The sequence below is a fragment of the Gymnodraco acuticeps genome, unplaced genomic scaffold (genome assembly GCF_902827175.1).
Source record: "Gymnodraco acuticeps unplaced genomic scaffold, fGymAcu1.1, whole genome shotgun sequence".
Classification (NCBI taxonomy): domain Eukaryota; kingdom Metazoa; phylum Chordata; class Actinopteri; order Perciformes; family Bathydraconidae; genus Gymnodraco; species Gymnodraco acuticeps.
Window position 1 is genome coordinate 2,675,511 of NW_022991091.1, and position 13,205 is coordinate 2,688,715.

Below are 13,205 nucleotides of genomic sequence, written 5' to 3' on the forward strand. Positions count from 1 at the left end.
TTATCCATCCTGGAAGTTGGCCTGAAGAGGAGTTAGACGTACAGTATGGGGACGTAGAGGTGCTACGTTTGTGCGAAGTGCTGAAAGTGGACAGAAGAGAGACTGTTTAGGGCTTTCGTGAATACAAGGAAACCAGGGCATCCCGTACACCTGCTGCCATGGAGCCTCTACTGAAAGCAGTCCGAACCATTGCTGTCTCCACTAGTGAGTGTGAGCGGGCATTCAGCTGCATGAACGATATCCTTACTGCAAAAAGGAATGCTCTCTCTGTCAGCCGACTGTCCAGCCTGGTTTTCATTAAATGTAATGGACCATCACTAGGACAGTTCAATCCGGAACAGTATGTGAGGTCCTGGCTGGCAAAGGGAAGGAGAAGTGCTGATGAAAGAGCCTGTCCAGCTCCAGCCCCTGATACTGATGTCCCCAAGGCCTTCTGGAGCCTTTTCTAACAATGTGAAGTATATTGCAAAGCAGCTCACCCAGTGAGAAGACTTTTGGCATAATGTGCCGATTTGTACAGATCCTGGAGATAGAAGGACTTCAGACCAACCAGGGAGTTATCTGATCAGCTTGGTGTTCAATGTAACTCTTTACCATGGCTCAGACTTTGTTACTTGCAGTTACAGTTTCTCATTTTAGATTGTGCAAATTTTGCATTTGTTTTTACATGTTCTTTGTTCATGCTCTTTATCATTTTTCTGAGTTGGAAAGTTAGATTGCATCATAGTTTACTTTATACATATTTGTATTCTTCAGTGGTGAAGTATATTGCAAAGCAGCTCAGCCATGTGAGAAGACTTTTGGCACTTTTTCGTTTTCTGAGTTGGAAAGTTAGATTGCATTCAAAATGTACAGAAATACTTAATTTTGTTAAAGCTTTTTATAAAAAATGCTTCTGACCAGAGCTTTGTTTCCTTGTCATTAATGTTGAACACCACCAGAGGGGCTCTCACCTGAAAGGTCTCTGCTTCATGTGTCTTCAGCAGAAGATCTAGACTTTGATTGCTATATTTTCAGTTAATATTGACCTTACTGAGCTTTAGCCATATCCGCTGCCTATCATAAAAAATGTTAAGTACAGTGAACCTTTCTAAAATATACAGTAGTAAAGAGACAAACCCACCAGCATTGTAGTAGCCAAATTCTTGTTTGTGGGCTGTATATATAAAATTGACTTGAAAAAGTTGCTGATTTTAGAGTACTGGCACCTTTTTCATTCCAATTCAAGCACTGGCACAACAGCAATAAATGGTAGCGATCTCACCAACTGACGTGCAGGAGCGTCCGCTCTTTACCGGTCCGGAGCTCCTGGTGTCCGAGCGGTAAACATTGCGGTCCCCTCCCTTGGGAGGCTGATAGCTCGTCGCAGCCTTTGGAGGGCGAGCGTTTTCTAGCCCGCAGCTCCGATCGAGACGATCACAAGGCTACAGGTAGCGATGAGCTAGAATCTAATTTTCAATAAGCTAGCTTGGCTTCTACTCATAAAGTAGTAACCTGTGCAGCGAGAAGATGAAAAAGGACTGAACTAGTTGACAACACCGGAACTTATGCCTTCCGGGGTCAAACGAGGTCACATGTGACTTTGTTGATATACATATTCGACCTGCGCATGCGCGAGACAGAAGATATTCAGTGCTAAGCACCACCTCTGGTGGTCAGTAAGGATGAAATAGAACTACCATATTCTCAAAATATAAACCAGAACAATCTGAATGCCACAATAACTCTTTTTCAGTTGTGAAAGGGCTGTTTTAAAAGGACATGCACAAAAACCTGTATAACACACGCAGTGACCACCAACTGGCGGCCCGCGGGCCACATCCGGCCCGCCAGACATTCTCATCCGGCCCGCACGACGGGGGTGACTGTGGCGTTGGCGGAGTGGTTACTGCGTTCGCCCCCCACCCATTTCTTTGTTTACAACGTCTCGTGAGTAAGGTGCAGTACCGGAGTCCAACAGAGAGGCAGCAGCTGCGGGACAGTAGACTGCGTACTGCGAAACCTTCCCTCCCCTGAAGAAGAAGTGATCCTTCGTTGTGAAGAGTCTGGTTAATGCGCTCCGCAGCACAGCAGTAGCCCCGCTGCGACAGAGTCCAACAGAGAGGCTGGAGCTGCGGGACAGTAGCCTAGAAGCAGGGTTGGGTTGTAACGGAATACATAACGGCGTTACGTAATCAGAATACAAACATCAAATAGGCTAACTGTATTCAGCTGGCGTTACTTTGAAAAACGAGTAATCTGAATACAGTTACTTTCGTAAACCTGAAGTGAATACATTTTGGAATACTTATTGGAATTATTGGTGGAAAAGTTTCCTCACAAAATGTAATATTCATTACCGGCAGAACTGTGTGCACACTGCACAGCGCTGCAGCATGTCTGTGAGCGAGAGAGAGATGCAGCGTGTCTGTGAGGCCCCGCCCCCGCACGCAGATGAGAGAGGGATCTCTTTTAAAATATATTGAAAGTTAGAAACGGAGATGGTTAGATAAAAAGTGCAAGATAACGTTTATGTAGCATTTCTTTATTGTCGAAATGATGACATTTCATAACGGGATGAAATCAAAGTGAATGGCCTGCTGCTGCTGAATGCATGGGGCAAGTGACTGGAAAAAGTTTTAAAAGTTATTACATCGTTTCAGATAATACATAATAATGATAATTCATTCTATTTAGGGGCGCCTTTCAAAGCACCCAAGGACACCTTACAATTCATAACATATTCCAAGGAAAGGTTTTAAGACAGTACAAAGAATGCAGTCCGGGTGATGTTTTTTATGTGGGGTGCAGATGAGAGAGCTGTCCAGAATGACACCAATGTTGTGTTTGAGTTCTTGATAAGCCATGAAAACAGTAAAATAAGTGTCTCCTGTTCACCAAAACATACCCATCTGTAAAAGTAATCTGAATACTATTTATAAAATTCTGGGCTATATAAAAATCGCTGGCCCGCGATAGTGTCTATTGATTACATTTCGGCCCTTGGACAAATGTAGTTGGTGATCCCTGCGAAAGAAAAACCATAAAAGGGCCTCTTTAATTACTTTGGGGAAATAATACTTACAGAAATATTTGGTGGGTATTAGGTATCAAACATTCAGTGCATTCATATTATTCTCATAGAAATTACATGGAACAGATCATTTTAGTAAAAAAAGAATTGAAAACTTTAAACAGTTAGAATTGTATAATGATTACAATTACAGATTGAACTGAATACACTGTTTCAATTGTAACCAATGTTTGTTAAAACAAGTGTTTTAAAACCCCACTCATCTTGGATACTTTTAGCCACAGTTTCATTCAAAATTAAGTTAAACTAACGACTGTCCGTGGATTGATAATAGCTTTATCTTCTAAGCTTTATGTCCCTGTGGTGGGATTATGTGAAGAGTTTCAAATAACATGTTACAGTGTTTCACAGTTCTTTGGAAAGAGCTGTGGGAGTCTGGAGCTGCTACGGCAGAGATATGTAGACTGACAGTGGAGAGTAAAGTGCCTGCATACACAGGCACTGTTGGCTGCTCGGCTTCAATCCATTTCACTTCCTAATGCTACAAAGAAAAAGATGACAAGATGAGACAGGTGGAGAGGAGCGAGAGACAGGAGAGGAAGAAGTGGCAATCCTGCCATGATAAAAGGATTGTATACCATAATCTGATATGATGTCAGGAAGCATCTGTGATTTGTGTGCGTGTCAACATATTAGTATAGAAGCAGCTTGCCTTCTAATCCTCCAAACAAATCAGCTGGCCTGTCTTTGTCTGAAGCTATGTTTGAGAGGAGTCACAGATGATTCAGCTGGAGTTCAGAGCTGTTTATGGATCAGAAGGGAAAGTTCTCTGGGAAGAATAAACAGAAAACAGAACCTGTTTGCAATCTAGCTCATGTAGGCTTGCCCTGTTTCTCAGAGGAAATCTCGAAATAAGTCAGTCGCTCAGTGTCCCGCATCTTCAGCCACAGCTTGTTCTCTTATTCACGTAAAGTCTGCTTTATGCTCCATTCATCCAGCGTGTGGAGTTTTAAATCGTAACCACTGGAGTCATTTACCTCACTGTGTGGTCAACAGTGGCTGAATATTTATTAGGGTCTGAGACCAGAGGTCGGCGAAGACCCTATTGAAATCGGTCACGCAGCGAAACACACCCAAAAACAGGGAAAACGACCGGCAAAAGCACAGAAAAGGTTCGGAAATCATGACGGCTGATAGGCCGCGCAAGCCCAGTCACGTGGGCGGATTCACGTGACTGCAACTTGCATAATTGATATCGTTATGATCAATTTAGTCGCTCGCGGAGCGACTAAATTAAAGAAAAAACTAAAGAAAAAAGAAAAAAATGATTTCGCACGGCATAGCCGTGATTTGGCGCCAAAGTTCGCGTTCGCTCGATGCTAGGCGATCCCTCGCCATGGAACACGATGATGTCATAACTCAAATTGACTTGCTCAGAACACCACCAAACTTCACATGATGGTTAACACTGCAGCCCTGAAAAGCTCTACGTCAAATCTGATGTTACTTAATATGGCGTTACCATGGTAACGGATCCTTCGCCATAAAACACGGTGTCGCTGTAACTCCAATGGACACGGTCCCATCGTCCCCCAATCTTCACTTTTATATCACCGGTCCATGCCTCAACAGCTCTCCATTAAATCTGAGATCTCACCATATGCCGTTTCCATGGCAACACATCCTTCGCCAAAAAATACGATGTTGTTGTAATTCAATGGAAAATGGTCCAAACAGCACCAGACTTCAGACTATCTTTAATGGTCCGGCCCTCAACAGCTCTATGTCAATTACGGCCCGTCCACACAGCGGCGTGCGTTGACGCTTGCCGGCGGGCGTGTCTGACACTCGATCAACAACCAATCACATGAATCTCCCGCCCCTGACACACAAGCAGCGGTTTGATTGGCTAGAGCTTGGACTGGCATATGATTCGATTGGCTGACGCCTCTGCCGAGGCGTCAAGAGTTGAACATTGCTCAACTTTTGCAGCGAGTCACGCCAGCGACGCTCCGCGTCGCTTCCCACGATGCAGTTCGGCTAAAAGTGACGTCACCCCATTCAAAGTGAATGGGCAGAAGCGTTGGAAGCTTCAACGCACGCCACTGTGTGGACGGGCCGTTAAGGGATGTCATCATATGTCGTTGCCATGGCAACAGATCCCTCGCCATGAAACATGGTGTTGTCATAATTCAATGGAAAATCGTCCGAACGGCACCAGACTTCAAACTATCATTAGTGGTCCGGCCCTCAACCGTTCTACGTCCATTATGGGATGTCATCATATGCCGTTTCCATGGCAACAGATCCCTCGCCATGAAACACGGTGTCGCTGTTACTCCTATGAAAATGGTCCAAACGGCACCAGACTTCAGATGATGGCTAATGGTCCGGCCCTCAACAGCTCTACGCAAATTATGGGATGTCATCATATGCCGTTTCCATGGCAACGCATCCCTCGCCAAAAAAACCAGTGTTGTCGTAATTCAATGGAAAATCGTCCAAACGGCCCCAAACTTCACGTGTGCTAACCGTCAAGCCCTAGACACATATATGTGTTAGTTTTGAGATTTCTTCAAATGTCGTTGCTATGGTAACAAAATGGTCGCCGTGAAACACGGTTTTCTCATAACTCCAGTTAACATGCTCCAAACGGCACAAAACTTCACAGGTTTCATAACGATGCAGCCCTCAACACATCTAGGCGTATTATGGGGTGTCATTAAATTCCGTTGCCATGGCGACAGATCACTCGCCGTCAAACACAATGTTTGTGTTACTGCTGTAACTCAAAGACATTGTCCGATCGGCCTGAAACTTCCCACGTTTGCCATAGGCCGAGTCCTCGAGACACCTAGACACACACGTCGACGTGCGGACAACAGCCTGCGGAGCGTCGAAGACCCGCTCAACGCTGCTTGCAGCTTTAATTAGATTTGAAGTCAAAGTGTTTTAACATGGCCTTTAATGTATGCTTTTCATTTCATTGTGCTTGCTCTCTGTGTTCTACTATGTCTTCCACTTCCTTTTAGATGAGTTGTAGTTGTTTTTATTTGCTCTATAAATAAAGCTAATCGTCTTAAATGATGGGATTCACATTGGCTGTCCCCCCCACCAAACACAATGTGAAATTCTGAATTCTGAATGTTGAAATCCTTAACCAGGCACTTTGTTGTAAATTTTTGCCTGCAATAAATATAAATGCTCTCAGTTCCTCTCATGTATTGCTGAGGGCAGGCGCATGTGGAAAGGTCAGGCTTTTCTTGGCTGACAACAATTGTTCGCCGTCCTTTAGAAGGTGCTCCATTAGGACCACGCTTTTATGCACTGAACATAAAAACTGCTGACCTTTTTTCAATGGTTCAGTTTATTGTCAGTGTGTATTGAGTCACTTGGAGCATGGGGTTCACAATGCTCCCAGTGTGCAGCCGCATTTGTTAGATATTTCATGAAGATATTCCAAAGAAAAACAAATGGTTAGCTGTGAAAATAATTTGTAGATGTGAAAATATATTTACACCAAAGTGCAGGAACCGTTTAAGCCTGTGAACTTCAATGAAAAGAGAGGCGCCAAAGAGATATTGAGTGTTTTCTCTACTTTACTCCTTGATTGAGTAAGCATTTATTTTTCAGTTTCTCAGCATAAAACTACTCTGCATTTCAAATCTTAAACATTTTTTTTTTAAGCTGTCAGGGAAAGTGTATGCCTTTGAAGGGGGAGAGACGGCACTTTCCCGACAAAGTTTATCTGATGGGGTTTAAAATATTATCTATGGCTGCTCAAGCAATCAGAAAATATCTTCTATCACTCACAGCCTGGCTTGTATTGCTCAGGAAATACATGAGGTAATTCCTAAAGCCCCTCAGGTATGGATGAAATGGTGTTATTTACTCTTTCAGATCTTTCGGCTCTCAGTAAATGAGACTATTATTATGTTAATACCATGGGGGATTGTACTTTTGTTCTAATTATAAGGCTTTTAATATCCTTCTTTTGTTATTTTTCGTAGCTTTGTTGCTTTTTCTATTTCACTGCAATTGCATTTTCCAAATTATTTCAATATATTTTGCATAAACCTTGCAATATTCTTGTGAATACGTACTTTTCAATGAGTCAAATTAAGCTGCATGTGCACATTAGCATTTGATTTGTCTGTTTACAAAGGCAGGTGGCAGGAGAAAGATTGAACACTCATGTTAAGAAAAACACAATTATCACCCTTATTCTCATATGTGTCATACAGTAAGTGGCTAGGGATTTGCCTCTCATGCTGTCTTTGACAATTGTTGCAAACTGCCATAAAATAATATGGCATCTCACACAGAGAGGCTAATGGGTGCTTTTTGTATTCCCTTAACGTTATTGGGCTGTAAACTACGTCAAAGAAAGAAAGAAAAAGTGCTGTGTTCGCCCGACCCGATGCATTTTCTGCCCTCAGGCTTGGTGAAGTTGTTTTGACAGCTCCCACTCTGCACAGCCAACAGTAGAAGTCAGTCCCATTTCCCAGCACTAAGCACACACCATGGGGCATGCTGACTCCAACATATTGGGTGCACCTGTGACTGACAGCTGACATAGATGAATGTTGGCCAATCTTCCCAAACATACTGAGGCTCTGACATTTGTAAACCCAATATCCCAGCAGCACTGAATGGTAACCATCAGCCTCAACTGGTCAATATTACTCGATGAATATACTGTAGGAAAGCAGCACTAAACTTTGCTGTGAGACTGAACTTATATGATAGACAGGCGAAAACATAAATTAGTGACCCAGGCTACTTTGATGTCAGAGTGATTTTCTACAATTTCCCTATTTCATTGCCAGCTTTGTCTTAAAAAGTGATGTGATTATGAACGTTTAAGCAAAGGCGAACATTTTTTCTACATCTACCTGAATATTAACAATGATGAAGATTAATTGGTAGGTGGGCGAGCAGAATGGGAATCATGTTGAAATTGCATGCAGTATTATATCTGAGTAAGAGCCCCAACTACAGATCCCAGTATTAATAATGCAAAAGGACCCCTAGGGCAGCCATCTATTTGCAGAGTCCTCCCCCCCCACACACACACATGTAGTCTCACACACTCACAAATACACCAGTTGTGTATAAGGAGTCATGTTTTCATTCCATTTTTCTTTAGGCACTGTTTCTAGGCAAGTCGTTTGTTAGTTTTGTTTGCTAGTCCTTTGTGACTCTCAAGCAGAACATTTGTTTAATAATTACTCATTTTTCCACTGTTGGCAATAATACATCTAAATAATTCCTTAAAAACAGCCGAGAGCAGGAAACCTGACATTTGTTCGCATGACATAACAGCGCTGCATAGTCTTTTGCACATTGGTTTATGGAACACCAAAAGTATTAATATACATACAGTATGTCAAAATAGCTTCCTATAATGTTGCCTCAGTAAGGAGGCTTAGCTGAACATAGGGTTTGTATTCTTGCACACCCCTTTGTGCACTATTGTGTGAGGCTCTGGCTGCCTTCTGCTCTTCTTCTGGCAATGCGTTTTGCTGAAACAATACATCCATTTAACAGTATTGTAGCGGCTATTTGGCTTAACAACTGCTACCATGTGTTTGCAAACTGGAGAAAGAGAACGAACCCATCGTGTTTTGTTCTGTATGCAGAGTATTAATTAAAAACAATTAAAATGGACATTTAATTTTCTGCTCATTCAGGGAATAGTGGCTATATGAATCGTTTGTATCTCATAGCTTTGAAAAAAATAGGAGTCTATGTTTCCTGGAGGATTTCACATGTAAAAAGCAGACATTGAGTAGCCTTGGATATGCCATTGTCCAATGTACAAACATGTCATTGTGCTTTAAATAAAGTGTTTATGTTTGTCTCTTTTGTTTGTTTCTTCTATGTCCTGAATTATGAAACGTGTTGCTTGGGAGCTTATGTTACCTTCAGATGCTTCTCCTTAATATATTATTTAGATCTATTTTTTTAGAACCAGTATTTTTGAACGGCATTGATTTGACAATTAATTATATAATACTGTGCTACATTTATTTGTATGGTATCAATTTGCAGCAAACAATTATTGTCAGAGTTACATACATGGTAAAGTAAGGCTTCAATTATGATTATTTTTGGATATCCTACCTGAAAATAATCGTTTCGACATCTCTGTTCTTAGCGTACACTTGGAAATATTCTTCAACCATTCCTTGATACAGTAAAGGTTTCATTTAAGATTACATTTTCAAATTGGCAATTCCTATTACTCTCTTTTATGCTCACATTCAGGGGTCCATGCTTTATACACCTGAAATAATAACCTGGTGGGAGCCATGCTGAGCAGAGACAATAGATTTGCCCCAGCTAAAAATCTCACTTCCAGCTCAAAATAATTATGTAAAGTATCAGTAAAATTCATATTCAAGTGCAGCTGCCTCCAGATCAGGTGTAGTTGGAGATGTATAATTATAAAGATTATTCACTTCCGGAAATGTTCCATGTAATGTATTATTGTACTTTATAATACTTACTCCATCGTGTACTTCTGAAAAAGTCTCACTTCCACAAAATGCATCAGCTCTTCTGTTGTTATTCTTATTTCTACTTACTTACAAAAGGACTAATGCTTCCCACACAGTATCCTTTTGGGACTTCCCCACATCTTCAAGCAGACTAACATCTCTGGCTGTATACACACCAGTTACTTTGATGGCTGGACGTCTCTGACGCTTTAACTTCATGAGTGAAAGGTTTTCAAACTCCCCAAGGGAGTATTTCCCATCTGTCTGATGAGGCGACACCAGCGTTTGCTCTCTCCACTGCCCTCCTCTGCATCAAAGGTACTCGCTCAGAGAAGAAAGAAAAAAGAGAAATTGATGACAAATCTGCCCTGGGGTTGTTATTGTTAAACCATAATAGCATGATGTAGTGGCAGAGTTCATCCAAGTTAATGATACTGCAGTGTGTATACAAAAACAATGCTTCTGCTGCTGCTGGCATTGTTTTGACATTAGGATGGCATCCATGTTTCTGAAATTGATCTGATTCTCTGTTGGGCAGAGAAAGACTGTCTAAAAATATGTTCAAGTCTGACAAAAATACAAGGGATGTTTTTGTTTTTTACCAAGGGAATTAATGTGGGAATATTTAATTTCAGAGTTTAATTAGACACTGAGAGTCATTATCACGGCAGTACAGTAAGGAGAAAATGCTCTGTCATTTCTGTAGCTGTTTCAATCCTGGAAGCTGTGATACATATTTAATAGCATGACTGCAAGATGAAAGCTGAAGGATAGCTTTTAGAACTAGCTCAGAATACCAATTGGATGGCCTGATAATTTTCTTTAGACAAAATGAAGCTCTATTTTTGTTTGACACAATTTTCCTAACGCTCAAAAAGGATTCCTGCCTTAGTTTAATGTGAATGAAAGGAAATGTGTTTATTTATACATTTCAACCCCTTCCAAAATAGAAGAAAAACTCATTATCACCACCACAAATAGTAATATCTGAGTCTTACATTTGTTACTAATAACAACCACCTACAGTAAGCCTCTTACTCACCTGCATTATCATGTTTTCATATTTAGATTGTATTTAGAGTAAGCCTGATTATGTTTACGCCTGGCATCAACATTGCTACAGTGTCAACAATGAGATCCCATCATCATCTATTTCCATGCCACGACTGCACACCTCTCTCTGCACATTCCTCTACCCTGACAGAAAATGGTAAACAACTGAAACCCTTGACAAGCAGAATATGTCAGAGAAGTGGTACTCTGTGTGAACTCCATTTACACTATATTTTTCAAGGTGTTAAGAATAAAATTGACCTCCTCTCTCAAGCTGTTTTGTGTATTTTGTTCACAATTCATCTGTCCATTTATTTTTCATATGTAGGGCTTTACATTGACATCAGTTTAATTTGATTTCCTTCCTGATTATTTGATTAATTGTTGGGTTTCTGAAATGTCAGACAGCCAAGCTCAAGAAGACGTACTTGAATATCCTTTGTCAAATATTTTCAGTTTACAGAAACCAGACAAAATTCACATTTAAGAAGCTGGAATCAGATAATTTGTACTATTTTCCTTGAAAATGAACTCAAACTGATTATTATAGCTGATGATAATTAAAAAATTGACAACCAATCGATTAATCTTTGCAACTCAGTTTACATATGTATTTTAGGCAACTGCTATGTAGATTTTGACCTAGCCTTTTACATCTGTTATAATGTTACACTTTGTCTGTGCTTCTGATATAACCTTGCATCCTTTACCGGAATCAGGATTTGAAGCCTTTTCTGATTGCTGTCTAATAAAGTGAAGATGCATGTAGTGTAACTATTCTAATCATGATTTATATGGAACCCATCTCAATTTCATCTATCCTGTCTTCCTCAGGGGAGGATGTGCCCGTTGCTCACTGTGTAGACGACCACCCCCCCACAGCAGTGTCCTGCGAGGTGGCCTGTCCTGCAGACTGTGTGGTTGGCCCCTGGTCGTCCTGGTTACCCTGCTCACACAGCTGTGCCACCAAGACAGCCGAGGGTCGACAGAGCCGCACTCGCACTGTGCTGGCCATCCCAGGGAACGGTACTGCAACTTCTCCACAGTTTCTTTCAAACCCTTTTCCACCGGAAAAATACAAGACTTTAGGTGGGAGAGGAACACATTTTTACATGCCGTTTAGTAATTCTCAGTTACATTTAATATCTACACTACAGTATACTGCTCATGGAAGATTAAACAGGATATTTGAGCACAACTTGGTTGACAAAACAGGTTTATTACTTAAGGGGGAGCCCCATCAATTATTCACCTCATTTTCTTTTTTTAAAGATATTTTTCAAGCCAAAGAACGCCTTAATTAGAGTTATAAGGGTGAAAGGGTGCCTGGGAGTCGAAATTGCATAATTGACAGCAGACATCGCAAATGGGACACTAACTCTAAAATACAGCGTCCTACAATTCATGGGAAGTAATACTAATACATTGCAGTTAATGATGTCATTTTAGGTTACATCTCCAACTGAACTGCCTTTGGTCATGTTGCATTATGGTTAACGTAGGCTGCAGATTTTGGCAGGAGTGCAATGCTAAATCAGGGGCATACTCTTTTTGTATTACCATCTGTGGTACAGATAATAGATTGCAGGATCCATGATACATTGCCACTAGGAGGAGTCAAAACTAAGAAACCTAAAGTTTAACTTGGCAAACAAAAAATAAAAGTGAATTGAGCCAAAGAGTGCTTCACCAACACAGTGGGATTATTTGGGCTTTTATTTCTGTCGATTTAGACATTTTTCATCCTAAAAACATTTGAGTTGACCATCCATTATCCCAGGGTCTTTCTCTGGCCGGTATTTTTGTTGTACTTCAAACGTTGGCATCTTTGCAGCTAGCTGCTACCCATTAATCCCTGTAACCAAACGCCTATCTGCAGGAGCAGCTGATGAAAGAATCTTGCAGCTTAAGCCGTGTTTCACACTGGGTTGTTTAATAGCATGTTGCTGGCTATCTGCTTGACAGGCGGAAGCATGTGTGTGTGAATGTTTGCTGTAATTTGGTTTATGTGCCTACATGTTGCGTGTCAGTGTGGAAGAGCTGGTGGATAGGAAACAGACTGGAGGGGGCAGTTGGTTCAGTGACAAAGTCATCCTCGTCCCTTCTGTGAGTCACAGTTCACTTTAGTGCACTTACTCCTCTGCAGATGACACCTCTGATGCTACTCCTAGAGAGCTGTCCCTTGTTTCACCTCTAGGTAGATTGGACAGATCCCAACCAAAGTGGTCCCAAGTATATTGTTAATAAATACCCCCCACCCAATGTGTACTTGTGGTCTTTGTGCTCACATATACATGAATGTGTATGTGACACATCAATATGTTAATCCTTTGGATGATGTGATCAGTTGATCATAAAACAGTACTTTATTTCGCCCAATACGTACACATTAAAAAGAAGGGTGGGATCTGAAATGACACATTAGGATTTAAAAACCTATGAAATAAAACAAAAAGTAAACATTTTCAAACACAGATCATTTTTTTAATTAAAAACACATTAAATTACAAATGAATTATTTCCACAGTAAAGGACTGCTCAATTACCACATATTTGCACATTTGTTACTTCTATACACTACATGTGAGCATTCACCTCAGCATGATCCTATTGAACTGGCGATGTCACCTTTCTAC

General features: G+C 41.1%; 1 protein-coding gene across 1 annotated transcript in view; it reads left to right on the top strand.

Moving 5' to 3' along the window:
* Nucleotides 1–13,205, top strand: part of thsd7ba (thrombospondin, type I, domain containing 7Ba) — a 176,224-nt gene that overhangs the window by 78,331 nt on the left and 84,688 nt on the right. The window contains exon 8 of the mRNA XM_034236864.1: nt 11,404–11,595. Coding sequence (XP_034092755.1) covers nt 11,404–11,595 — 192 coding nt within the window. The remainder of the gene's footprint in view (nt 1–11,403; nt 11,596–13,205) is intronic.